Here is a 23,618-nt window from a genome sequence, read left to right on the forward strand (position 1 = left end):
CATCCACAACACTGAATCCTACTTGGATTTCCAGCTTCTTAGTAATGTGCTATGACTGATGGGAGTCCTCACTTTTGAGATTTGTGGTCAACTGGTTGTGTTCTTTTTTTTTTTGCTGCTTCACCACATTGTATCATCCCTTTGTACGGTTCTGTTTTCTAGTAGCCAGATGTCTTTCATCACTGGGGAGAAAAAAAAGACGATCAGAACAGCTGCTACACATTGAGCTTAACAGAGGAAACGGGGCAAAACGGATGTATTTACAGTATGTTTGGACTGTTACATTCATCTACTGCTGCTGCTCCCAGGTGGACAGTACATCATGAGGGACTTGACTGACATAATAGAACTGAGCGTCATTACATGTGCTGGATTAGTGCTCGGTAGATGTCTGGGTAAAAAGCTGTGAAAGTCCTGTTGTCTTTGAGCTCACGTCCATTTGCACTAAAGTGAAGTTAACAGCAGTCATCCATCTGTTTGTCTCATCTGAGAGCAGAGAGATGGACCACTGTCCTGCAGGGTAGAAGTACTGACAACAAGCTGAGCTCCTAATAAGGCAGGGCAGGCTGGCCGAGGCACTCTCTCTGTAAATATCCTTCAGGTCTGAGAAAGACAGAGGAAGGGAGCTGGGGAGGAAGAGGGAAGCGGATGGATTGCAGCCTTATATGGACAAAGCACTGCTTTTCCCAGGGTTTGTGGTTCTGATCCCCGGCAGGATGCCAGATGTTACAGAAACAGCTCCTCAGCGCCACCAAGTGGTGTAACGAAGGAAATGCTACAGTTGAGCTGAGTGTGAAAAAATGTCTTGTCGATTACAGTTTTTTACATTTTTGACAGCTTGTTTTCCAGAACCACTTACGTAAAAGAAAAAGAAATATTCACGAGAGAAATATTGTGCTTATGTTAACACAAACCTCAAAAGTATTTACTGGACATTGTATGCCTTTATTTGATAGCAACAGTAGAGAAATGACAGAAAATGAGGGGGGAAAGAGAAATGACGTGACAAAGGACCCCAGCTGAATGCTGAAGAGGATTTTGCAGTTTGTGGCCAACACCTTGATCACTAGGTGTAGGCTACTATGTTTCAAAGATTATTTTTTGGGCATTTTTAGGCTTTTATTCAACAGGACAGCTGAAGACATGAAAGGGGAGAGAGAGTGGGAATGACATGCAGCAAAGGGCCGCAAGTCGGAGTCGAATCCTGGCCCGCTGTGTTGAGGAGTAAACCTCTATATATGGGCGCCCGCTCTACCAACTGAGCTATCCGGGCGCCCCAGGTGTACTATGTTAAATTAAAAAAAATGTGGTTGATCGTGGGGCTGCATAAATAACTTCCACCCATTGCCCCCATTTGGACAGGGGCTGCCCTGCCTACAACCCTGATTATAGTCATAATAATATAACATTACAGTACTTTTGAAAAACCAGGTTACAAGTGCTTTACACAATGGAACAAACAAACGTATGAGTAAATAACAGATTTCAGTAATTTAGCAAAAGAAATATCACTCAGAAGTACTACTCAGGTAAAATTCAGTTAAATTGAACTCAGAATAAGCTCTCCCGTAAAAATGTCATGTTTTAAGAAGAGAAGTCCTATTTCCCCAACCTCAAGCGGTTTGTTCCAGAGGCTCTGGGCCCTGACTGAAAAAGCTTTGTCCCAAATGATTGTGTAGATTCATTGGGTAAGGAGTAAAATAAGAGCTAACAGCAAAAAAGGTAAAAAGGGAGTTAAGAGCGACTTGTAAGCAGAGTGGAGATGACATGATTTAGTTTTGGAGAGAGTGATGTGATTCTTCTCGGAAGAGATAGGATGGAAATGTAAACACCTCTCATTGTGACCTACAGAGTATTTTTACAGCCAAGTGGTCCTAATGTTTTAATTATGAATATGTACACGCTAAGTGGCAACCATTACAGCCTGTAACAAGACTGTTCAAACTGTCCAACTGAAACTAAAGTGTATATTTATATTGTTAAGCCTTTTTCATAAAAGCTAGGATTTAGCATACATAGTGTGATAAGTGCACTTTAGTGACATTTCACTGAAATCTAACGAGCATGTTCAATCTGTAGTGGTGTTATCTATTGATCTAGTGTAAACTGCACAGCTGGGTTTTCTGCTTTATCCGCCACATGAAATCCATACCATTTCTTCCAGCAGACCCATAATCATGTCCATGTTTTCTTTGCAGCATAGAGGGCTACATGGCCTCCTCCTACAGCGTTGATACTCGACACTCCTAACTTGGACCCACTTTATCAGCAACTTTTTGAGTTTATTGCTTTCAGTAGACATGCATTGTAAAAGGAATTACAGCACATAAGCTGTTTTTTTTTGTAGGATAAACTTTATAGAACAAGCAGTTTGGGAACTTCTGCAGGTTTTATCTTCAATTTACTTCTTCTTTTTTTCCAGAACTCATCTTTGTTGCAGAAACAGATGCGTCTTCCTGTTCATGTGAGAGTGAAATATTCCCACTGTAGTAGTGTGTGAATTATGCTGGACGTTTATGCAGACTGACGGCTAACTTTCAGGAGTGGCTTAGCTTGATCGCTGAGATTGAATGTTTATTATTGTTGCCAATGAATGTCTTCAAAGCAGTTATTAATTTCAGAAATGCTTAACTATTGAGGAGTCTGTCTTTTCTTTGTTTTGTTGGGTGCTCGTGTGTGTGTGTGTGTGTGTGTGTGTGTGTGTTCCACATTAAATGTTTCTAGCAATGATCTAATGTCTCATACCCATGCAACTTGAGATATTTTAGTTTAGTCCAGTAATATTGCATAAATACATCACATAACCATTATAGTCTCATTGAGCGAGTATACTATTGCAAATAGAGTACTGATGTCAAAATATAGATGTTTTCAAACCATGCTAACTTGTAGTAAAGTGAGATAATTGTTCATTGTTGAAGAACTAGGACCCTCTCAACAAACCCTGACTACATTGGAGAAAACCAGACTTCCAAGTAAAGACCACCTCATAGCAATGTCCTGTGATGAAGACCCTTACATCTTCTCCAGCAACACTCTACCCAGTGACCGGCGCTTCCTCCCTCCACTGGCTAATGGGCTTCTGGGATGGAGGGTGTACAGCAATACCATGCACATGGGTGGTGTATATAATGGGGAAGGTGGACGTTGTCACCGGGCAGATGTCCCCTGTCCTCTCACTGTGAAGGTTGAGACAGATGAACCAGCCCAGCACACCTACAGCCTGGACACCCACACAGGTAGTGTCTGCAGTGTTTGACTGTCTGGTTGCAGGAATCTGTGTTGTGAAGAGTTATCGTTGGTAATAGTCTCATCTTTTCATCCAGGCATTTTTACCCACACTCTGAGCTCAGCGAGTGTAACAGTCACACAATCTCTGTATTCACACCGATACTACCCCAACCTAATGGTGATGGAGATTCTGTTGGTGCGTCAGATGACTTCAGAGGAGCCAATCACTGTTAGGCTGGTCAGTTCATTCACGCCTCAGAGCAAAGACATTGTTTTCGAGTCTGGTCCTGATTACAAAGGAGGAAGGTAAGGTTATCAAAAATGTGTAAAATGCACTATAAAGTAGTAGTATTATATCTTACACAGTCAACATCCCTCTCTCCCTCAGTCACATCCAAGGAAAAGTGACCACTGCTGAGTTCCCAGGAGGTTCCTGTCCCACAGTGCACCTTATCTGGACCCATATACCCACCACTCTGACACTGCTTCCAGAGCAGAGCCAGGCTCGCTGGGGCTTCATCCTGGTTGTGGCCAACAGTTTAGACACTGCTGAGGCCAATTTTGACAAGGGCCTGAATCTGATGGCGACTGGTAACCTGCGTCCGTCTCACGAGAAGGCCTGGAAAGAACTGTGGCTGGAGAGCCAGGTGGAGGTGGCAGGGTCAGAGAGACTCTGCAAGGCTCTGATTGGCTGCATGTTTTACCTCCTCAGTGCCTTCCCCTCCATACATGACACCTCCAGCTCGTTTGGTGGAGTCAGTCCAGGAGGGTTGTCTAATGGTGGAGATGGTCAGGACTACTGGGGCCACGTTTTCTGGGACCAGGTAAGGCTAGTGGCAGTTGATGGTTAGCTCTACATGCTGTTTGTTTGGGTTGTATGATGACCCTGCCTTCCTGTAACAGGACATCTGGATGTATCCTGGCATAGCCCTCTTCTACCCCAAGCTAGCCCGAGCTGTGCTAGAGTACAGGGTGGGAACTATAGATGGCGCAAAAGACAATGCCCAAAAGCAGGGCTTCAAGGTATGATTATCAGTATGATTATCAGTGGGATATAGGTGTCACCAAAACTCCTCTGTTTCACTGACTATGCATGTAGGTGCACAACTATGCAATGAACACATTCCCAACAAAGGTTGAAGAAAAGATTGGGTCTTGTTTGCAGTTGTAAAATTGTAAAAACTGTTTAAAAAAAATATGACGAACTCAATGATAGGGGTGACAAATCAGAAAACACTTATTGATACAATAAACAAAAGTTAGAGCAAAGGTGTTGTAACTATGTATTTACAGAAGCAGAGCCTTAGTTTAGCTTAACTTAGCTTAGCGAAAGACTGGAAGCAGGGGAAAAGAGCTAGCCTGTAGCCTGGCTCTCTTTTTGAATTTCTGTTTGTTACAGTATGGATTAAACAAAAAAGATGCAACAAGTTAATATCGCCATTTTTTTTTTATCTTTGTACAGAACCAGATTAGCTGTTTCCTAGCTAAACTAATTGACTTTGTTGAAGCTCTATAATTAGCATACAGACATCAAAGTGGTATCAATCTTCTGATCTAAATCTCTGAAAGCAAATAAGCACATTTCCCAAACTTTTAAACTAGCTGAGTCCCCTAGCAAGTGCAACACAATAAATTATGCTAGTAAACATAGAAGTCTACAAAATAGGTAAAATACATCACATCAACAGTTAGCCCAACAGTAATTTAACGGTTACCTATTTTATTAGCAAAACATTAGCCTCAAACAGCCATATATACAGTGTGTGTATATATATATATATAAATAAATAACAAAATAACAGCACTGTTGGATATATTTTAAGGCTGATACTCTTTGTCTTTGTCTTGTGTGTGTGTGTGTGTGTGTGTGTGTGTGTGTGTGTGTGTGTGTGTGTGTGTGTGTGTGTGTGTGTGTGTGTTCCTGTTCTATATTTTAACAATAATCATGAAACTGTGTCTAAGTCTTCTGAAGAAAAGATGTTATCTTCACAGGGACTGAAGTTCCCATGGGAGAGTGCAGTGTCAGGGAGGGAGGTGTGTCCAGAAGACATTTATGGACAACAAGAGATTCACATAAATGGAGATGTCACCCTGGCCTTCCAACACTATCTCTACCTCACTGAGGTACGCTTCTTTGTCCCCACTCATCGTCACAGTGTCTCCCCCTGTGTGATAATACTAGCAGAGCTCTTTGTTGCAGGATCTGTCCATGTTCACAGAGGGCCGGGGCAGGGAGGTGATATACGGTGTGGCTGATTACTGGGTTTCTAGAGCATCATGGAACCCTGAGGAACAGAAGTACCATCTCTTAGGTAAATATATATATATATATATATATATATATATATATATATATATATATATATATATATATATATATATATATTGGAAATGTGGTATTTATACCGAGTCGGTTTAGCTTTACATGGTTATCAGGCTAATTCTTTAATAAAAGCTAAATTAAAGACATCTGACTTCTCTCATCTACTACTGGAAAAACCCACAAAACAAGTTCTGTAATAAGGTATAACTTGGCTCTCATTGTTAAGAAATATATTTCATTCACTTTTTTATATTGCCATTGTAATGGCAGATTTATGTATTAATATATTTATACATGTTAGATACCTAAAAAGATGATGTAAATTAAAATGTTGTGGCTAACTTGGAAGCATAACTGTATGATATGCATGTAATCTTTAATATGTAACTGCATGGCTGTTTCTATGAAAATATTATGAAGCACTTCCCTTTTGTGCCATTCAGGTGTCATGCCACCTGATGAGTATTATTACAATGTCAACAACTCTGTGTACACAAACACAGTGGCCAAATTCAGGTACTAGTATTTGAATATTTCCCTGCAATGCATATTAACTCATGATTACCAATAATACAAAAAGTTTCTCATTTGTCAGTCTCCAGTTTGCTGTGGAATTGGCTGACCGCCTCCAACATCCTGCACCAAAGGAATGGCAAGAAGTGGCCGAACACCTCAAAATACCTTTTGACCAAGAAGCCCAGTACCATCCTGAGTTTGATGGCTATATCAAAGGTTCATTTTTGTTCCTTTCTGACACTGAACTGCAGAAGAACATTATGTCCATAACATGCGGTCAGAATGTCTTTTGTACCTCCCACAGGTCATCCAGTGAAGCAGGCAGACACAGTGATGTTGGGTTATCCTCTTGGATTGCAAATGTCCCCAGAGATCAGGAGAAATGACCTTGAAGCGTATGAGCTAGTAACAGACCCTAATGGTCCAGCTATGACATGGGTAAGACACAGCATGTTGTATGTGACTGTATTAGAGATTTATTGCAGAATGTACTTTCTTTTTAAGATTACACTTATTTATAAAATAAAACTGGGCAGTGGTGGAGGAAGTGTTCAGATTCTTAACTAAAGTAGCAATACTACAATATAAAAAATACTACAATACAAGTAAAAGTCTTGCATTCAAAATATTACTTAGAACTGCTGTAATCAATATTTTGTATTAACAAAAGATCAAATGAGTACACATATGTGAAAGGAGTTCCGATCAGCTCTCACATTTTCCAGCTAATTTCTTTGGTTTTATGGCTTGCAACTTTATTGTTTTGGTTGACTCTCACAGCTTTCATTAGCACGGTTTTCAGCAGCAAGTAGCTGAGTTCTGATAAAACACTGGTACCTGCCCAGCATATAGGAGACCGTTATACATGCTTATGTTGCTCTGTAACTGCTGGATGTGAAAAAGGCAACTGTTTGCTAACACATTAAATCAATGTATTTACAGCTTCTTGGCCAAAAAAAACATGAATGCAGCTTTAAAGTACAAAATCTATTTAAAGGTGCTGTAGGTAGGATTGTGAAGATCCAGGACTTAGCCAAAAGATTTCAACATCGACAACTTCTCAGTCCCTCCCCCGCTTTCCGCTAGAGGCCAAAACAGTCTCCTAAGCCCCTCCCCCCACAATGGAGAATGAATGCGTGTGCATGAGCAGTGACTGACACGCAGTTAGACACCCACCCCCCCGGTCCTGATTGGTGCATCTGAACAGGGAGCGGTGGATTCTTGCAAATTGCACTACAGGCTGTAGGTGGTGCCAGAGGAGCTGGATTTTTTTTTTTTTAAATGACCTTCATGTAGTTCTACTGGAACATAGGTTCAGTTTCAGCAAATATGACAGAAAGTTAGTTTTATAAGTCTTACCTACTGCACCTTTAAAAGTATCAAAAGTGAAAGTACTTGTTATGCTGTAGAATGGCCTGTCAGCGTTTTATTGTAGGATTTAAGTATTATAACCAAATTAAATGTTGAGGCTGGTGGAGGTGGAGCTCATTTCTATAACAGTTTTGTTTTAAAAGCTCATCACAGGTTGTGTAAAATCTTGATCTGCAAAAATCTTGATCTGCAAGTAACAATAGTATCAATAACTGTCAGGTAAATAAGTTAGTCTAATTTTATTAGTTAGTTTTTAGTTGCTTGTCGTACACATAATTATGTTTTACAGTGTCCACTTGCATTGAATGTAAAAGCCTGTTGCTGTTAATTTACTATAAATTAGTGTATTTTTTGTTCCAATGCTTTTGCTTTTCATTATAAGGGTATGTTTGCAATCGGCTGGCTGGAGCTGGGGGAGGCTGAGAAAGCTCAACATTTACTTGAGAAGTGCTTCAAAAACATCCAGGGACCGTTCCAGGTGTCCTTCTCACTCTCTCTCTCTCTCACACAGCCACATCATGTTAATAAATGCCTCTTTACTGGATATCCAGTGAATGTGTGATTATCTCTTCTCCCAGGTATGGAGTGAATCATCAGATGGCTCTGGTGCAGTCAATTTTCTTACAGGGATGGGGGGATTCCTGCAAGCTGTGCTGTTTGGTTATACTGGCTTCAGGTCAGTTAACAATAAAAAGACACCTAAATATGTACACAGCACTTTACAGTAACTGTACAGTTACAGTAACATAAAGATTGACATGCTGTGTTTTTTTTTCCTAGAGTTCAGAAGAAATGCCTGGCCTTTTCCCCTGTTCTTCCCAATGACATTTCTGAGCTCTGCGTCCGTGGTGTGAACTACCTGGGCAGTCAGATGGACTGGCTGCTGAGGAAAGACGAAGTTTGTATCATACTGAGGGAACAGGCAAACAGTGCTGGCAGCACTCAGTCCTGTGATCTGCAGGTTATCCTGAAAGCATCAGGAACTAAAATCCCTCTCACACCAGGTAACACACAAGCAAAAACAAGCAGTGATAGTAACTCTAGAAATGGCACCATCTGGCTTTATCCAGGGAGAAAATAATGGAGAGCAATTTTTAGTGGCAAAAGACAGACAGGCTTTTATGACAGTCTACTATCACGACTCCCATAAAGCTGAGAAAACGGGGGGCTCCAAGGGTTGTTAGGCTACGTTCACACCGCAAGTCTTAATGCTTAATTTGGATTTTTTGCTCAGATCCGATTTTTTGTTTGGCTGTTCACATTACTTATTAAAATGTAGCCTATATCAGATTCCAGTGTGAACTGTTTGCGGTTTCGAACTGACCCGCATGCGCAAAAGAACAATGACAATGACATCAGACGCAGCACGCTGTTGCACTAAAGTTAGGGAGGTTATGGAGGAAGTAAGCATTTTCGCTTTTATTTCAAAATGTTTGTGTAATGGCAGCCGTAACATTAATGAGCAGGTGCTGAGGAAGAGAAGAATGAAGAGAAAGAGAGCCAAATTAGCTATTTTGGCCTTTTGCGGGGTTATGGCTGCAAATTCACTACAGAGGTCTGTGTGGATGCCTAGTCAAGTTTTTAATTTTACTGTCTGTGTCTAGGGCTAACTCCCGCCGGCGCATAATTGTGACAAATGTCGATGTAGATTGATGTAAAAGTCGCATCAAATCTGCCTTGGTTGTTCACACTGCGGCCGCATTGAAAAAAATCTGACCTGTGTCTGATTAAGGACCACATATGGAAGTGGTCTAAATCTGATTTTTTCAAATTAGATCTGGGCACATTTGAGTGTTCACACTACTTCTGAAGAAGTCTGACCTGGTCACTTGACCCCCAAAAAAAATCTGATTTTGGCCGATTTTGCATGCAGTCTGAATGTAGCCACCTTGTGAGACAATGGGATTCAGTAGACTGTATGTACGAGTGAATCTGGGGACTGTGATGGCAGTTGTCGCACACGGAGGATATATAGCTGCTGGTTTACAAAAACAATTGACACCGAGAGGAATTCAGTTTCTCAATAATTTGATTAAAAGATGCCAAAATGCTATTAATAAATATACTTGAGTGCAAACTGCACCACAATCCAAAATGATACATGATATGTTTCCATAGAGGGGAAATGTTACTGGACAGTTACTCTACAAGGTATTTGTTTGATTTCATGTGTGTGTATTTTTCTGTGAATTATCATGTTGCACCAAGTCTCATGTGATTTTATATAGAACTGTGTTATCCTTACTTTGTTCCTTGATTTCATATCTCATATTTCTTAATGGCACTGATGCAGTAACAGATTATTATTAATTTACTTGTATACATCTATATTTTCAGGGAAGCCGGTAACATTTCCTCCAGAGTCCGGGTGTGTTTGTAAACTGGCTGTGACGTCTTCCTGTTGGCCTCTCTGAAACGGAGACCATGACCCTCCTCATCATTCCATTTACCCACAATGAAATATATGTTGAGCAAGTTATTCTATATCTAAGCTAAGTTGTATGCTGCCATTCATTTAGGAAATCATGGAAAAAATTTATGAAATTCTTACAATATTATAATATAGTATTATAATTTGCTACGTTACAAAACCATTAACAAATTATATTATATTTTCAATTAAATATATTCAAATATAATTCTTTACATTCTGTGCATTTTTGTGGATTTGTTGTAAGTAGAAAACAATACAGATAAAAAATGTTCACCTTACAATAAATACCTGTGACTACTGCAGTAATTTGTCCCAGGAATGAATGTTGATTGTAACCTTTCCAACTAATCACAAGAGCCAGATGTTAGTGGTCTTTCTTTTGGTCAGTGGGAAAGGGGTATAAGTGAGCTGAGTCACTATAGCCTTTGTTGTGTGACTTCAAATATCCTGAACCTTTGTTTACTGGAGGGAGGCAATAACCGTCCTACTGCAGGAGAGGATGTGACAGGAGGACAGACAGAGGCCATAAAATGTATCTTCACTTAATAAATATATATATATATATATATATATATACATATATATACATATATATTATATATACATATATATATATATATACAGTTTGTGCCTCTCAAAATGCCCCATCATGGTTATACTTTAGAGTTTCTTAAAATACATTTCTGCGTGTTTTATTGCATGAAAAAGAAAAGAACAGGAGAGGAAACTGTCAGAATTGTTTGAGTTGGGTGGGCGGAGCGGGGCAAATCCTGCCAAATATCAATGGTTGATTTAAATCTGAGTAGCGCTGTAACTCCGCCCTGATCTTCTGTTGGGTTTGCTCGATTTGTTATCACGTGTTGACGGTTTCCACACCCCGTGCCATCGCTCGCTATTGTTCCGAACGGCGGGGTCCGCCCTTCCGGATAGTCACAAACAACACATCGAACAACCCCTCAAACGTCACTGAGCTTCTCCTCGGGATTGGCTGGTAAAGTTTTGAACACGGTAAAACGGTTTCAGCGGGTTAGTGGGGAAGACAGGACTGCAATAGCTAGTTTAAACGAGCTATAAAGGAAGGTGGAAAGTCTTTCATTGTAGCACATTTATTTTTACGTCAGTATGCGACTGATTTAACTTAAAAAATTAGCTGAGCAACGAGCATCGGATTCCCCTGCCAGAGACACGTATATCAAAGGTAACGTTAACGCTATTTATTCTACGTCAAAGACAATAGGTAAGTTAACGCTAACGTTAGCTGGCTAACATAACGTTAGTAACGTTAGCCTTTTAACATTGCAGAGCAGTTATAAATAAACAGTTGTCACCAACTCAGTTAAATTAATTCATCATATCTCTATGGAAGCCTGTCACAGTATTAGGTTAGCACCTGGCATCATTTGACTCTTTGGTGTTGCAATCGTTGGTCACATTTGAGTGTTTCATGTTAACTTAGCTAGCTAGCTAGCTAACGTAATGTGTTACCTGGGAAACGTCAACGTTAGCTAATTCTGTTCACATCATAAAACGCTTAGGTTTATGTTAGACATGTTTTAATGTGCTCTGTATTTGTTGCAACACGATGTGTCAGTGCTGCTGTAACGTTAACATGAAAACGACATGATGTTATTGTCGACCACATTGTTATTAAATAGCCCATACCAATCCGTCCGCGAAAACAGAGGACACTGAATGCACCGATTAGCTACATTTACAAAGACCAGTGCAAAATGGATCTGACAATGCAAGACTAAAGACAACCATAAATACGCATAGGTACACTTTACTTTTGTTACTTTGTTTGTGATTGTGACGAGTATTACTTTATCAAATCAAACTTTGCAAAGTTCAAATATTATAAAAGGTTTTAGGCAGCAATTTACCCAACATTGGCTGTCATTTGAAAATACATTTAGTGAAGTTGCTTTTTTTGTGAGTGTTCAAGGACGTTAACCTTTTAAAGGAAACTGTATGTGTGCGCGCGCGTCCCTTTTTTGTACATGAGGATAAATTACCAAACGGTCAATGTGATTTATTTACTATGTCGCTATAATGGAAGAAAGGAATTTTTTTTTTTAACTGTGTGACGCGTATGGTAAACATGATTTGTTGGTGTCAATTCACATTGACAAAACAAGGACCTCTTTTCAGATTCCCCATTAAATATAACATGTTCTCTGTCGATAATGGCTGCAGTAGTTTTTGGTTAATTATTGATGCATAACAAAATGTAAATTGATCATTTCAAGTCTGTTCCAGCTTGTCCTGGTTAACGGTGCAATCTTTCCCCCAGGCCGTCAACATGAACTCCATACGATCATCTGTACAATCCCTCATGGAAATGTTTTATGATAAAACACAAGAATTCACCAGTGACATTGATAATGTCCACATGGTTTGGCTTGAGGAGATCCAACAAGAGGCCAACCGCATGTTCTCAAGGTAGGTTTGAAGAAATGTCATTAAAAACCCACTAAATAAACCTTTAGGTCTGTTATTACAAGTTTTCATCTTCAGAAATCTGTTATTCATCTTAAGAATTGTCTTTAAGGTTTAGTGAAGCTGTTTCCTTTTTATTTCAGAGATTTTAATGCTGAACCAGAATTGATGCCAAAAACGCCATCTCAGAAAAAGAGTAGTCGCAGGAAGCGTGTATCCTTGGCACATCAGGAAGAAAATCAAGCCAGACGAAGGTTTGTTGCTTTTATTACTGTTTTAATAAAATCAAAAGTTACACATGTCTTCAAACCTGAATCATTTTAAACCTGATGTGCCTCTGTAACTGTTCCTGTCCAGATTTTCAAAGGGGAAGCGCAGTAACCTTCGTGGCTCCTCTGTCAAATCACTGAACTTCATTGCTGAAGAAGAGACAGTTCCCAAGGCTTCCACCTCTGAAGCCAACACCACCACACAACCTAAACGCACCACTCGTAAAAACAAACAGACGAAGTCTGAGGTGGCTGAGGATGTGAGCCAGTCACATGGCAGCTGTAAAACTGAGGAGGTGCAGAACAAGAAGCCGGAGCTGGTAGAGGAGGAAGAGGTGGACGAAAATTACAAGGAGAACAATGCAGAAGACAAGACGGACTCCATACGTAGCGCTGCCAAGTCTCCACCTGCGATACCTTCGCCCGAGGTTGTTGTCAGCATCTCTTCATCAGACCGATTGTCTGCTGAGTTTGCTAAAAAACTGCAGCCTTCTCCTGGCCGTACAGCTGCTAAGATTGCAATAGCCGGCACAGCTCAAAGCTCCCGGCGGAGCTCTGTACGGTGCTCCCTCAAGCTACGTCACTCGCTGGCCGGTCTGCGACACAGTATGACACAGGAGTCTGTTCGCCGCGCCTCACGCCGTTCCATGCTTAAGAGGAAGGGGGCTCGCATGGGCAACTCCACATGTAGCAGCAACATTGATGGTGAGAAATTACCTATATTTGGTTTATAATTACATAAAATGCCAAACATTAGACATTTTTCCACACTTTGATTGCCACTAATCTGTATTTTATATTTGTCTATTTTTTTTTTGTGATTTGTAGAGGACTCTTGCATGGACTCTGAAGAGGATAGAGAGGCGTGAGTAATGACTAACATTTTTCTTTGCATGGGTGAATATATTGCCATCTTAATGGAAAAGAAAAATCTGTGTTTTTGAATCTAGAATTTCAACTATTTGCAACAGTGACTGCTAAATTACGTGACGTATTATTATGTGACTGGACATGAATTTAATCCTTGTATTTGTTTTGAAGCGTTTCTTACCCATATTTATTCACTGTTATAGCGTGTTAGACGCTGTTAGTGCAGACACAGAGGATAATGCTGCAGCTGAAGAATTGAAGGAAACTCTAGAGGTATGAATATATGTCTTTGTCTATTAAAGTGTCAAATTGAATTTGTCCTTTGGTTAATGATCAGCTAATGTTTTGTGTTTTTACATTATTTGTATCAAACGCATGTAGATCCAGATTAACCAGAGCTTACGGTCATCTGTTGGGCGCATTACTCGATCTGTGGCAGCAAACTCTGCTACACTTGCACCCCCATCATTGTTTACCACTGAACAAACAGTGAGCACTCCCAACAAGAAAACGGGTATGGGAACTTGCCATTTTATTAATTGGTTTTTATGATTAGATTATAGTTGATAGTTCTTGTTGATCGTAAACTTGAAATGGTATCAGATGGTTTTGTAGCTATATGTAACTTGGATCTGCTAATTACGTAAGTTTGTGTTTCAGTCGTTGGAAAGCACCAGACTCCACAGTCAGGTCGCAGGTGAGTGCTTTTTGTGTGTTACTAAATGACTGCACTGTCTGATGTGTGCAATGAAATTAAACAGTCCTTCCAGAAAAATGCGGCTTTTTTTGTGATTGTTGCGGGCAAAAATCCTTGATTACACGGCACGTTTTCTTAAAAAATGCGATGGAATATGCAGGATATTTATGCAATTTTATGTGATGAAATTGCGGGAACTTGCAAGAACTGCAGTTTCATCATGGCTTCATCGCGGGGTTTGCAGCTTTTCGATGATGTTCACGTCGCGTAATTACGTCGCTTCATAACGTTCCCATGGCAACAGGGGGAAATGGCTGCTCTTGTGTGAAGTAAACGCAACATTTTTCAACTTTCTGTGTGTGTGTGTGTGTATGTATATATATATATATATATATATATATATATATATATATATATATATATATATATATATATATATATATATATATATATATATATATATATAAAAATAATGTGGACTTTGGCTGATTTATGCATTGAATTATGCGATCACATAATCAATTTAAATAAATAATCATTTCTGGACAGATTGATTAAAGCACATATTGTTCAGACTTTTAAATAAATTCTGTGTTGTGTCTTTAAAAAAAATATATATATTTCTGTCTCCAGTTCACGCCTGAGTACCAAACGCAAAGCACCAGACACTGCAGAGGAAAGTCCCACAAAGAGGCACTCTCCTCCCAAGAAAAGTCAAAGTGTAAGATTAAAAAAATCTTGCCGAAGGTTAAGAAATGGAAAATATCTGTGTGTGTGTATATATGTACAAATTAATGAGTGGATCAAATAGTTATCTTTTGGAACTTCTCTTTTCTTATTACAACATAGGCAATGAGACCAAACATGAGATCTTTTCTCCACACTGTGCAGAAGAATCAGATGCTAATGATGGCTCCAAATTCCCTCGGCCGGACTGCTGTTATCAAATCCTTCATTAAACACACCACTCCTCTAAAGGTTGATCCGAAGGTAAGCTGTTTGCCTAACTTTGCTATGCAGTGGTATGCTCGCACTGTGGAGCTCGACTGCAACGCTGGCAGGCTGAGGGGGACAAAGCACAGTAAAGAGAAGGACCAGATTTTGATCTGCTGTGTTTTTGCCCACATTGATGCTTCCAAATGGGTCCAGATTGGTGCCATAACAATTTTAGACATCTCAACGTACTGACTAAAATCTACTGGCTCAAAGAGTGATGTCTTTCAGAAGCTGTTGTAACTTGCAACAGCACACACAAACAAGGGCAAATGTCTCAAAATGAATTAAAATTGTTGTATTAAAATGAGTGTGTGTTCTTAAAAAATATTGTGGCTCACATTTGTCTTGAGCTATCAAATTATGTGGTCCTCTTATTTAGATGTTTTTTTTTCTCCCCTTCCCCCAGTTAAGCGTTGGTATAGTGGTAAGTGTAGTGTGGAAGCACTGTTTGTTGTTTGTGGTCATTTGATGGTGTCTAATATCCCACGGTGTAACTTTCTCCTCATTTACCACATACCGTAGAGAAGCCCCTTTCACACTTCCACATGTAAATAGCGTTTTCTGAATCAGTTTGATTTAGAGAGATTTCTGTTAAATTTGGGCTCTAGTAAGAACGGAAGCAGCAACTTTCCCGGATAAATCACTCAAAAGTCGAATTATGTGTAGGACCAGACTCTATGCTACAGACATACATGTACATGACTCAAACCATATCACAATAATTGAGCCCTGCAAATTTGCAGGGTCTGTTTGTGAAAGGGGCTACTGTATTTCAACAACACCCCAAACTGCACTTTAGCACTCTAGGTGATGGCGTCTCTGATCCCACAGGTCACTAAAGCTCATTCTTTGCGATCTTTTAATCGCACACTCCTTTAAACCACCTACACTGGCTTTGGTAACCTCACTGTTTGTTGACTTTGAAACACATCATCTTCAGAAGTAGAAATTTAAGTAAAAATCCATCTGAACCAGAAGCCATTTCACTATTTGGGTCGTTCATTAAACGGTGTCTAGTGTCAGTGGATTAAAATGTACTTGGTGGGGAGATCACACTGCAGCTAATGTCTTTGTGCCATTTTTGGGGTCTGGGTCGTGTTTTGACGAGCAATTTGTTCTTGTAATCAGGTGGTATTCAGCTACGCTTCTTGGGGGACTCTTGTAATGATGTGCTGGGTATTTTCCTTTCTGCTGTGTGTGTCAGATAAAACTATTGTTACATTAAATACCATGGACATGACTGGAGCTATGTTTTGCTGGGTAATGTAGCTTGTTTAATGTTGCTTACACAAGATCTATCCTGAGTATTACTCTTCCGTGAGCAGTGTAGGCTTTAAAGTCTGTATTTTGTTATTTTAACAATGACTTGCAGTGATGTCTTTCTCTACACTTAGTCTGTTGAAATAGTCCACACAGTAGTTTGGAGACTAATGATCAAAGGATGGGAAGACCTCTGCAGTTCAGCAGTCTTAGCACAAAATTGATTTAACTCTTTAAGACCATGGCAATAACAGTCTGTCAGGATGGATTTTTGCTTCATCCGTCAATTCAACTGGTATGGTGATCCGTTTCCACATGAATGAACTCCACCTGGTACTTTGGGTTCTTTTGGCACCTATTACAATGGGTTCTAATTAGCTGATTTCTGTCAACGCGAGTTTCCTAAATCCTTATTTTCTCATTTCTCAGTCAAAAGAGCGTCACAAACTGGAAGCACTTAAGAAGAAGCAGGAGCAAGAGGAGGAAAGAATGAAAAAAATGGAGGAGGAGAAGAAAAGGAAGCAGGATGAACTTAAAAGGTTAACACTCAACTGCTTTACTCGCTCTGACTAAAAGGTTTGGTAATCTATTTTTTTTTTTTTTTTGTTTTTTTTTTTAACTTTTTTTTTTTTTTTTTTTTTTTTGTTCTAGGAAGAGGGATGAGAGGCTTAGAAGAGTGTTTGAGGCCAAAGTAAAAGAAGAGCAGAGGGAGGAGGAAAAGAAAAAGAAGATTGAGCAAAAAATGGCTAATATTGATGAGAAAAATGATAAGGTATGCAAGAAATTTGGTGACTCTTAATCTGTATGTTCATTCAAAAACAGATGGAACCCATTTGTCTAATGCTTGGTATTGTGCCTCTTCGTGCAGCGTCAGGCAGACGAGAAGGCCAAGAAGAAGGGGCCCATGAAACGTCAAGAGGAGCTGGAGCAGAAGAGGAAGTTGGAAGAAGAGGCTAAAAGGAAGAAGATTCAGCAAGCAGTGAGACAACACTTTTATTCATTTTTGTAATAATTTCTCTTGCTGGAGCTGTGCTTAGTTTGGTGCCCTATATCAATCTTGTGCCACTGCAAAGAATGTTGTTGCTGTTACAGACTACATGTAGCATAAAGCAAAATGTCACTATTAAATACTTGCATGCAGAGCACTTTACAGTTCATTTGAAGCCATATCACATTTTCTGAAGAGTGTAGATGACTTTTACCCTGAGGGGAAAAAAATCACCTTGTTGTGTAGGGAAAAACTTGTTTTTAGTAAATTCATTTTTGTTTTGCCATTACATATTGCAATCAGGCTTTTCTTGTGTGTTCTTTAAAACTTAAGGAGGAAGAGAAGCGGCAGCAGGAGTTAATGGCCAAGAAGAAGACCGAGGAGGAGGAGGAGCAGCGAATTCGTAAGCTGGCTGAGGCTCGCCGAGCGCTGGAGCTGAAAAGAGAACAGGAGAGAGAGCTGGAGAGAGAGCGACTAGCTGCTGCTGAAAGGTATTCTATTGTCTTTAATTCTCTTAACAATAGTACCATGTATTATGGTACTATTGTTAACTACTACTTTATAAACTAAGTAGTCTTATCTTTTAAAGTAAAGCTGTATTAAACTGGAACTTGCATTGGTGAAGACAGTAAAAGAGGTATTTTAATTGTTTTTATTTTTTTTGTATTGTATTTACTTGTTTGTTTTACCACTAATTACAAAATGTGAATTTCAACAAAAAGGGTTTTTGCGAAGGTTTTTCCAAGAAAGAAACTAAGACTTATAGTGACGACTATATTTTAAAATAACAGTAGGACCAGTTTGGAACTGGTAAAGTCCCCTGGGAGGCCCGAGTTGGACTTGGTTAACTTGTTCTTATACTGCACTGTACATTTTATTCTCGTCTTTTTAATTTAGTTTTTAATCATTTTGAACTGCTCTTTAATGTTTTATGCAAAGCACTTTGAATTGCCCTGTTGCTGAAATGTGCCATAGAAATAAAGCTCCCTTGCCTTACTGACTTGATGTCTTGTTTTCAGGGAGCGAGTGGAAAAAGAAAAAGCTCTCGCTCTGCAACGGGAGTTGGAGAGAGCAGCGAGGGAAAAAGAGAGGAGAGAACTGGAGGAGAAAAGAAAGGTGCTTGAGGAAAAAAGAAGACTGGTAAGAAATTGAAATTTGGAACTAAAATGTCTTAAAAGTGTCTAAACGGTGATAGTGGACCAGCCAAGAAACGTAACAAGTTCAAACACCGTCATGTTTAGAACACAGTATTTTCAGGCAAATTTCAGCATTGTGATGGGTTTATAGAAGGTCTTAAAAGTGTCTTAAAGCTAGGGTAAGAAGTTTTATTTTTGGTGTCTTTGGGCAAAAATACCATAATCATTTAGCATGTGGTCTGAGAGTTACTAGACTTATGCATTTCCTCCTTGGCTCTTTATTCATGCTTTAGGAAATCTATCCCGTAACGGGGGCCTTTGGCCAATCACAGGGCCAAAGTCTCCCCAGAGAGAGGACGTTCCTATTGGCTGTTCTACCAATGCAGATGCGCTGAAGTAAACAAACAAAAGTAATTCTTATAGAATTGCAGCTATATAGCGGCATCGGGATGAAATTAATAAGTACTCGTACAGGAGAGGGGAGATGAAGGAGGAAGGTCTCACTCTACTTCAAATTCTGGTGTTTTTTTTTTAATTCTACCTCCTAGCATTGCTGTCATTTTCCAAAAAAAAAGAAAAGCTGCTCTCTTACCTGCTGTAGGCAGTAATGTTAGCTATAAATATTTTTATCCTTGATTCTGGGCTGTTGGGTGACATTACACGCCTGTAAACTGACAGTGGATTTTGTGCACAGGAGGCTGTTTAATACTCCTGTGTAGTCAACACCATCAGACCTGTATAATAGCTAAGAAGCTCATTTTATAATGGGCGAGCGCTGATTTTAGAAACAAAACTTAATTGATTCATCACTTGGTTAATCCTGATATGGGGTTAAAGTTGTGAATTGAACTTGGTAAATCCTGCAGAAACCCTGTTTAATGACCATTTATTGGTCAAATGGGAGTTTCAGGAAATTTTTGTTGGATTGTTTGTTGTGGCATATAATTTCACAAGGACCTCCAAAGTGACCATGTCCATAGTCTATATCCATAGAGCAATCCACTTCCAGGATTGCTCCGGTGCCGCAGGAAATTCCGCCGGATGCATGTATTTTCGCCAATGTCTGTTTCCTTCCGCTTTCTTTGTGTTGGCATTTTAAACTCCAGTTGATTTTTGAGGACTATGACTAACTGCTCCTCAGATCTCTGCAGGGTAAATTGAGACGGTTCAGTTTATTTTATGAAAGGGGACAGTGCAAATTGATAAAACGCATGATTTCCCATGGGTTAAAAAAGCCAGACTAGCTAGCTAGACTGTCTTCTCTCGCAAGACTATTTTACAGCGGCTCATTGAGGAGCTTAGCGCCGCCCATGACAATTGTGATTGGTTTAAAGCGCCCATATTATGCTCATTTTCAAGTTTATAATTGTATTTGAAGGTTGTACCAGAATAGGTTTACATGGTTTAATTTTCAAAAAAACATTTTTTTTGTACTGCACAGCTCTCTCACTGCTGCAGATCCTCTTTTCACTCTGTGTTCTGGTCTCTGTTTTAGCTACAGAGTGAGACCTCTTCTTCTTCTGTACTATCTTTGATTGCACTCGCACATGCGCAGTAGCTCAGATGTAGATCATGTCAGCTAGCTAGCTCCATAGACAGTAAAAGAGGCTGTTTCTCCAACTTTGGTCAGTTACAAGGCAGGATTAGCTGGGAGACTTCTAAATGAGGGCGCACATGTAAGTAGTTCTTTTGTAGATTATGGTGAACTTGTGTATGTTGTAGCAGTGCTTTGCAATTGAGAACGAGGTAGCATGCTAGCGTTAGCATGCTAATGCTACGAGCTAACGGTTGCGGTTAGCCAGCTCGTTTGCCGATTTTGAACAGCTCACCCGGAGACTGAAGGCAGGACACGTTCAGAAACCGTATCTCACTCAAAACAGCATGGATGGATTTTTTTCAAAGTTTGAATGTGTGTGGAAGCACCAGAGACACACAAGAACACCCCAAATCCCAGAAAGTGTTTTTTTTTTTTTTTTTTCATAATATGGGCACTTTAAAGAAATGCCAGTAAACCAGAGCATGTTTTTCTCCCATCCCGGAATGCTGTGTACTAGCCAGACCCTCCTGCGTGTGGAACAACTCTCTGGAGAAATGGTCCACTCATTTTCTTAACGTTAACGTATTCAAATTTTCAGCAGCTCTGGGTTTGTTATTTTGGCTGCTCGGCCGTCTGGTTGTTCATGTGCCTTTTTCTGTGTTCCACTAGGAGCAGCAGCAGAGATTAGCTGCAGAAGAGAAAGCTGCCAAAGAGAGAGAAGCTGCTGCTAAAAAGGCTGCTAATGCACAGGTAAACCTTCAGGGTTAAATTTAAGCTTTAGTTTAAGTACACCTGCACAGTTAAAAATAAGTAAATAGTTGATTTAAATGTTAATTAATCTCTACTTAAAGAGGCGGTCCACCAAAATTACAACATGTTTTCTCACTTCATCTAACCATGCAGATGGTTTTATTTACTTAGCTTGATTATTCAGACACTTTTTCAAATAGTCGCAATCAATATGTTATTAGATTATCCACATTATGGTTAATAGATGCTTTAAAGTGCATAATACTGTAGCAGCCTACGTTTTGTAGCTTAATATACCTCTGTTTTTCCCCTCTGTAATGAAGCCTCCTGCTGGCCTGAATGTGACTGTGGATATCGAGGTAAGAAACTAATCACAGCCACTCCGAAAATTAGTTTTTACTTTTGGTAATTTTGGTGTTTAAAAGTCTAGACCCTGAAAATAGGACAACCTCACCTTTTCAGATATGTCCATAGGGAAAAACACCTATTTTTGGCACGGTTTACATCCAGGATTACTAGCTTGCAGTCTTCTTCCCTCTCTTTGTTGGCACATTGCAGCATGTGTTGGACCTGTTGATCAATGAAATAGCGTGACAGTAGTGCATGTATGTCCTCACACACAAGATTAACTAAATATCCATTGTATGACTAGAGGCTTAGAACTCAACAAGAATTTTTTATTTTTTTTTTTAAGCAATAGTGAAAGACATATTCACCACTTTTCTTCTTAATCTTTGCAGCACTCAGTAATGAGCACGCCTGTAGGAAAAGGTGGTGGCCTTAATGTGACCGTGGATATTGAGGTACTTATTTATTTTTTTATTTTTTTTGTCACATGTATTGAATACATTTCTGTCTTAAAACATGATGAAAATAATTTCTCATCAGCGTAAAGCCTCATAACGTGTATTTTATTCTTCTCTGCAGCAATCGCCACAATCATACTCTATCACGCCAACGGGCAGCAAAAAACCCTTTATGTCCAAAAGTGCAGAGGATTACGGGATGGACCAAAACAGTGACGACTCTACTGATGATGAGTCTGCCCCAAGGAAACCTATTCCATCCTGGGCCGAAGGTGGGCATGATTTATTAGAACTGTCATTTATTATGATGATCATCAAACTCAATATACCTGGACTGCTGTGGCGTTGTTATGAATCCAATTTAGTAATGTACTAGGTTAACACCTAAACCCCTTCCTCAAACATCAATTGTCCTATCGTAGCTTTTTAATTTTTTTTTTAAATTTTTTTTTTTTTTAAATGCGTAGCTTACAGGTTTTTTCTGTATCACAGTGTGATGTCAGTCTCATGTTGTATGCATGTTGTATTTTAATTGTTCCCCTCCCAGGTCACAATCTGCAGCAGATAATTATGAAGCAGTACTTCAACCCTCCTGATTTAGACTCTTTCTTCGGAACAATTGAACCACCAAAACTGGAAAACATCTTTTACAAGAGCAAGCCTCGCTATTTTAAACGCACCAGCTCTGCTGTGTGGCACTCTCCTCCAATTGGAGGCAAGTAACGTCTGTACACTGATACACGTTGCTGTATAAAGTTTGATTTTTGTTTTAAAGCTGGCTTCCAATAAAGTAACATGTTTTTCTGGTTGTTTTACTGTGTTGGGTAATACATGCCTACAGGTAATGGTCATCAACTTTTTAGGAATATTCTTACTAGTATGTAAAATATCATGGTGATACATAAGTGATTGATGCTTAACGCTTGGACTTGTACTTGAAAATGGGTGTGTATTATAACTGAGTGGGATGTGAACGTTTAAATGTTTTTGCCAGCAATCAGTAAAACTTTCATTTGTATAATGTGTTTACCAACTGTAAATTATATTAGAACTGTTATGTAATAGGTTTATTCAGGTGCATTAAAATGGTTCAAGAAAAAAATGTGTAGGTTTCAACTTTTGGTTGGATGTGGTAATACATGACACCTAAGGAAAGTAAATGTATAGAGCCAGTTGAGATCGCATACTGTGATTCATGTTTATGAATAAAATCTGTCAATATCAGTGAAGTGTTAAATATTCAGCCTTTGGCTACGGTTAGCAGAAGGCTTAAGTATTGGCAACATTTACTGAGATCTTATGGAATCCAATACAGCTGAACATTTCTGTGGCTTTAAATGCACTGCACACAGCAGTTATTTCAGCTGATTGGACCTCTGCTCAGGTGTCTGGACTCTGTACTAATAAAAATGATAAAAATAATTTTTTCACAGGTGCTAAAGAGTTAGTCAGGGAGATCAGTCCAAATAAAATCACCTGTGTGGATGTAGCATGGGTTTGCCAGGTCTTTTAAATTAACACATTTTATTTCAGCCAACTTGATTGATAAACGCCCTTTTGATTAGGAACTTCCACATATTTATATCCCAGTAGTAGTAGATTTTTTTTATGGCAGACATTTGCTTACCTATCTAGTGGAGATCCATGTCACGCAAGTATCCTGGAAATGTACTTGAGCTGTATCAACAAGTCATTACTCAAAGGCATCATATGTACTACACCAGATCACTGGAACTGTAACATCTGAATGGAATGTAGCCATTTATCATGTTTACAGTTTTTTTTCCTGCTATGACATGTCAAACTGTCTACCATATAAAGGGTCTGCTTTAAAATTACCTATGTCACCCAGCAGCCCATAACAAATTGGCTTAATATTTGATTGTACCTTCAAAATAAATTGTAAGCATTGACTGTAAATATTAGTCTATGGTTGTAAGTCATTAATTGGCAATTTGCCAGCATGGAGGTAATATCCTTAAAGAGGTCAGAAAA

At 39.4% G+C, this 23,618-nt stretch overlaps 2 protein-coding genes across 5 annotated transcripts; both read left to right on the forward strand.

Moving 5' to 3' along the window:
* The first annotated feature begins 2,201 nt into the window (after positions 1 to 2,201).
* On the forward strand, positions 2,202 to 10,160 carry pgghg (protein-glucosylgalactosylhydroxylysine glucosidase). Of its 3 annotated transcripts, none has more exons than XM_078257133.1 (14): positions 2,202 to 2,464; positions 2,922 to 3,239; positions 3,327 to 3,537; positions 3,620 to 4,055; positions 4,135 to 4,254; positions 5,224 to 5,355; positions 5,432 to 5,543; positions 5,998 to 6,070; positions 6,150 to 6,286; positions 6,375 to 6,508; positions 7,824 to 7,919; positions 8,020 to 8,117; positions 8,222 to 8,445; positions 9,779 to 10,160. In XM_078257133.1, exons 2-14 carry the CDS (start codon positions 2,996 to 2,998, stop codon positions 9,853 to 9,855), a joined length of 2,094 nt encoding a protein of 697 aa, XP_078113259.1. In that variant the 5' UTR covers positions 2,202 to 2,464; positions 2,922 to 2,995; the 3' UTR covers positions 9,856 to 10,160. The 3 variants fall into 3 exon arrangements, with proteins under 3 accessions (XP_078113259.1, XP_078113261.1, XP_078113262.1); XM_078257135.1 differs by having other exon boundaries at positions 2,928 to 3,239; XM_078257136.1 differs by having other exon boundaries at positions 2,202 to 2,387.
* Positions 10,161 to 10,880: 720 nt separating this feature from the next.
* incenp (inner centromere protein) lies at positions 10,881 to 23,543 on the forward strand. 2 transcript variants are annotated; one of them, XM_078257137.1, is made up of 21 exons: positions 10,881 to 11,073; positions 12,169 to 12,317; positions 12,458 to 12,568; positions 12,672 to 13,288; positions 13,412 to 13,448; positions 13,657 to 13,726; positions 13,835 to 13,967; positions 14,114 to 14,150; positions 14,784 to 14,871; positions 15,000 to 15,140; positions 15,553 to 15,570; positions 16,836 to 16,945; positions 17,058 to 17,178; positions 17,275 to 17,385; positions 17,728 to 17,885; positions 18,414 to 18,534; positions 20,737 to 20,817; positions 21,141 to 21,176; positions 21,558 to 21,620; positions 21,745 to 21,895; positions 22,171 to 23,543. In XM_078257137.1, exons 2-21 carry the CDS (start codon positions 12,178 to 12,180, stop codon positions 22,344 to 22,346), a joined length of 2,520 nt encoding a protein of 839 aa, XP_078113263.1. In that variant the 5' UTR covers positions 10,881 to 11,073; positions 12,169 to 12,177; the 3' UTR covers positions 22,347 to 23,543. The 2 variants fall into 2 exon arrangements, with proteins under 2 accessions (XP_078113263.1, XP_078113264.1); XM_078257138.1 differs by lacking the exon at positions 15,553 to 15,570.
* Positions 23,544 to 23,618: the final 75 nt, after the last annotated feature.

The sequence above is a fragment of the Sander vitreus genome, chromosome 8 (assembly GCF_031162955.1).
Source record: "Sander vitreus isolate 19-12246 chromosome 8, sanVit1, whole genome shotgun sequence".
In the NCBI taxonomy this organism is placed as follows: Eukaryota; Metazoa; Chordata; class Actinopteri; order Perciformes; family Percidae; genus Sander; species Sander vitreus.

Coding starts and splice junctions, on each gene's coding strand:
- pgghg (XM_078257133.1), top strand. CDS start 2,996: ATGTCCTGTGATGAAGACCCTTACATCTTCTCCAGCAACACTCTACCC. Junction 3,240..3,326: donor CAGCCTGGACACCCACACAG/GTAGTGTCTGCA, acceptor CTTTTCATCCAG/GCATTTTTACCCACACTCTG. Junction 8,118..8,221: donor TTTGGTTATACTGGCTTCAG/GTCAGTTAACAA, acceptor TTTTTTTCCTAG/AGTTCAGAAGAAATGCCTGG.
- incenp (XM_078257137.1), top strand. CDS start 12,178: ATGAACTCCATACGATCATCTGTACAATCCCTCATGGAAATGTTTTAT. Junction 12,318..12,457: donor GCCAACCGCATGTTCTCAAG/GTAGGTTTGAAG, acceptor TTTTTATTTCAG/AGATTTTAATGCTGAACCAG. Junction 14,872..14,999: donor CTCCCAAGAAAAGTCAAAGT/GTAAGATTAAAA, acceptor ATTACAACATAG/GCAATGAGACCAAACATGAG.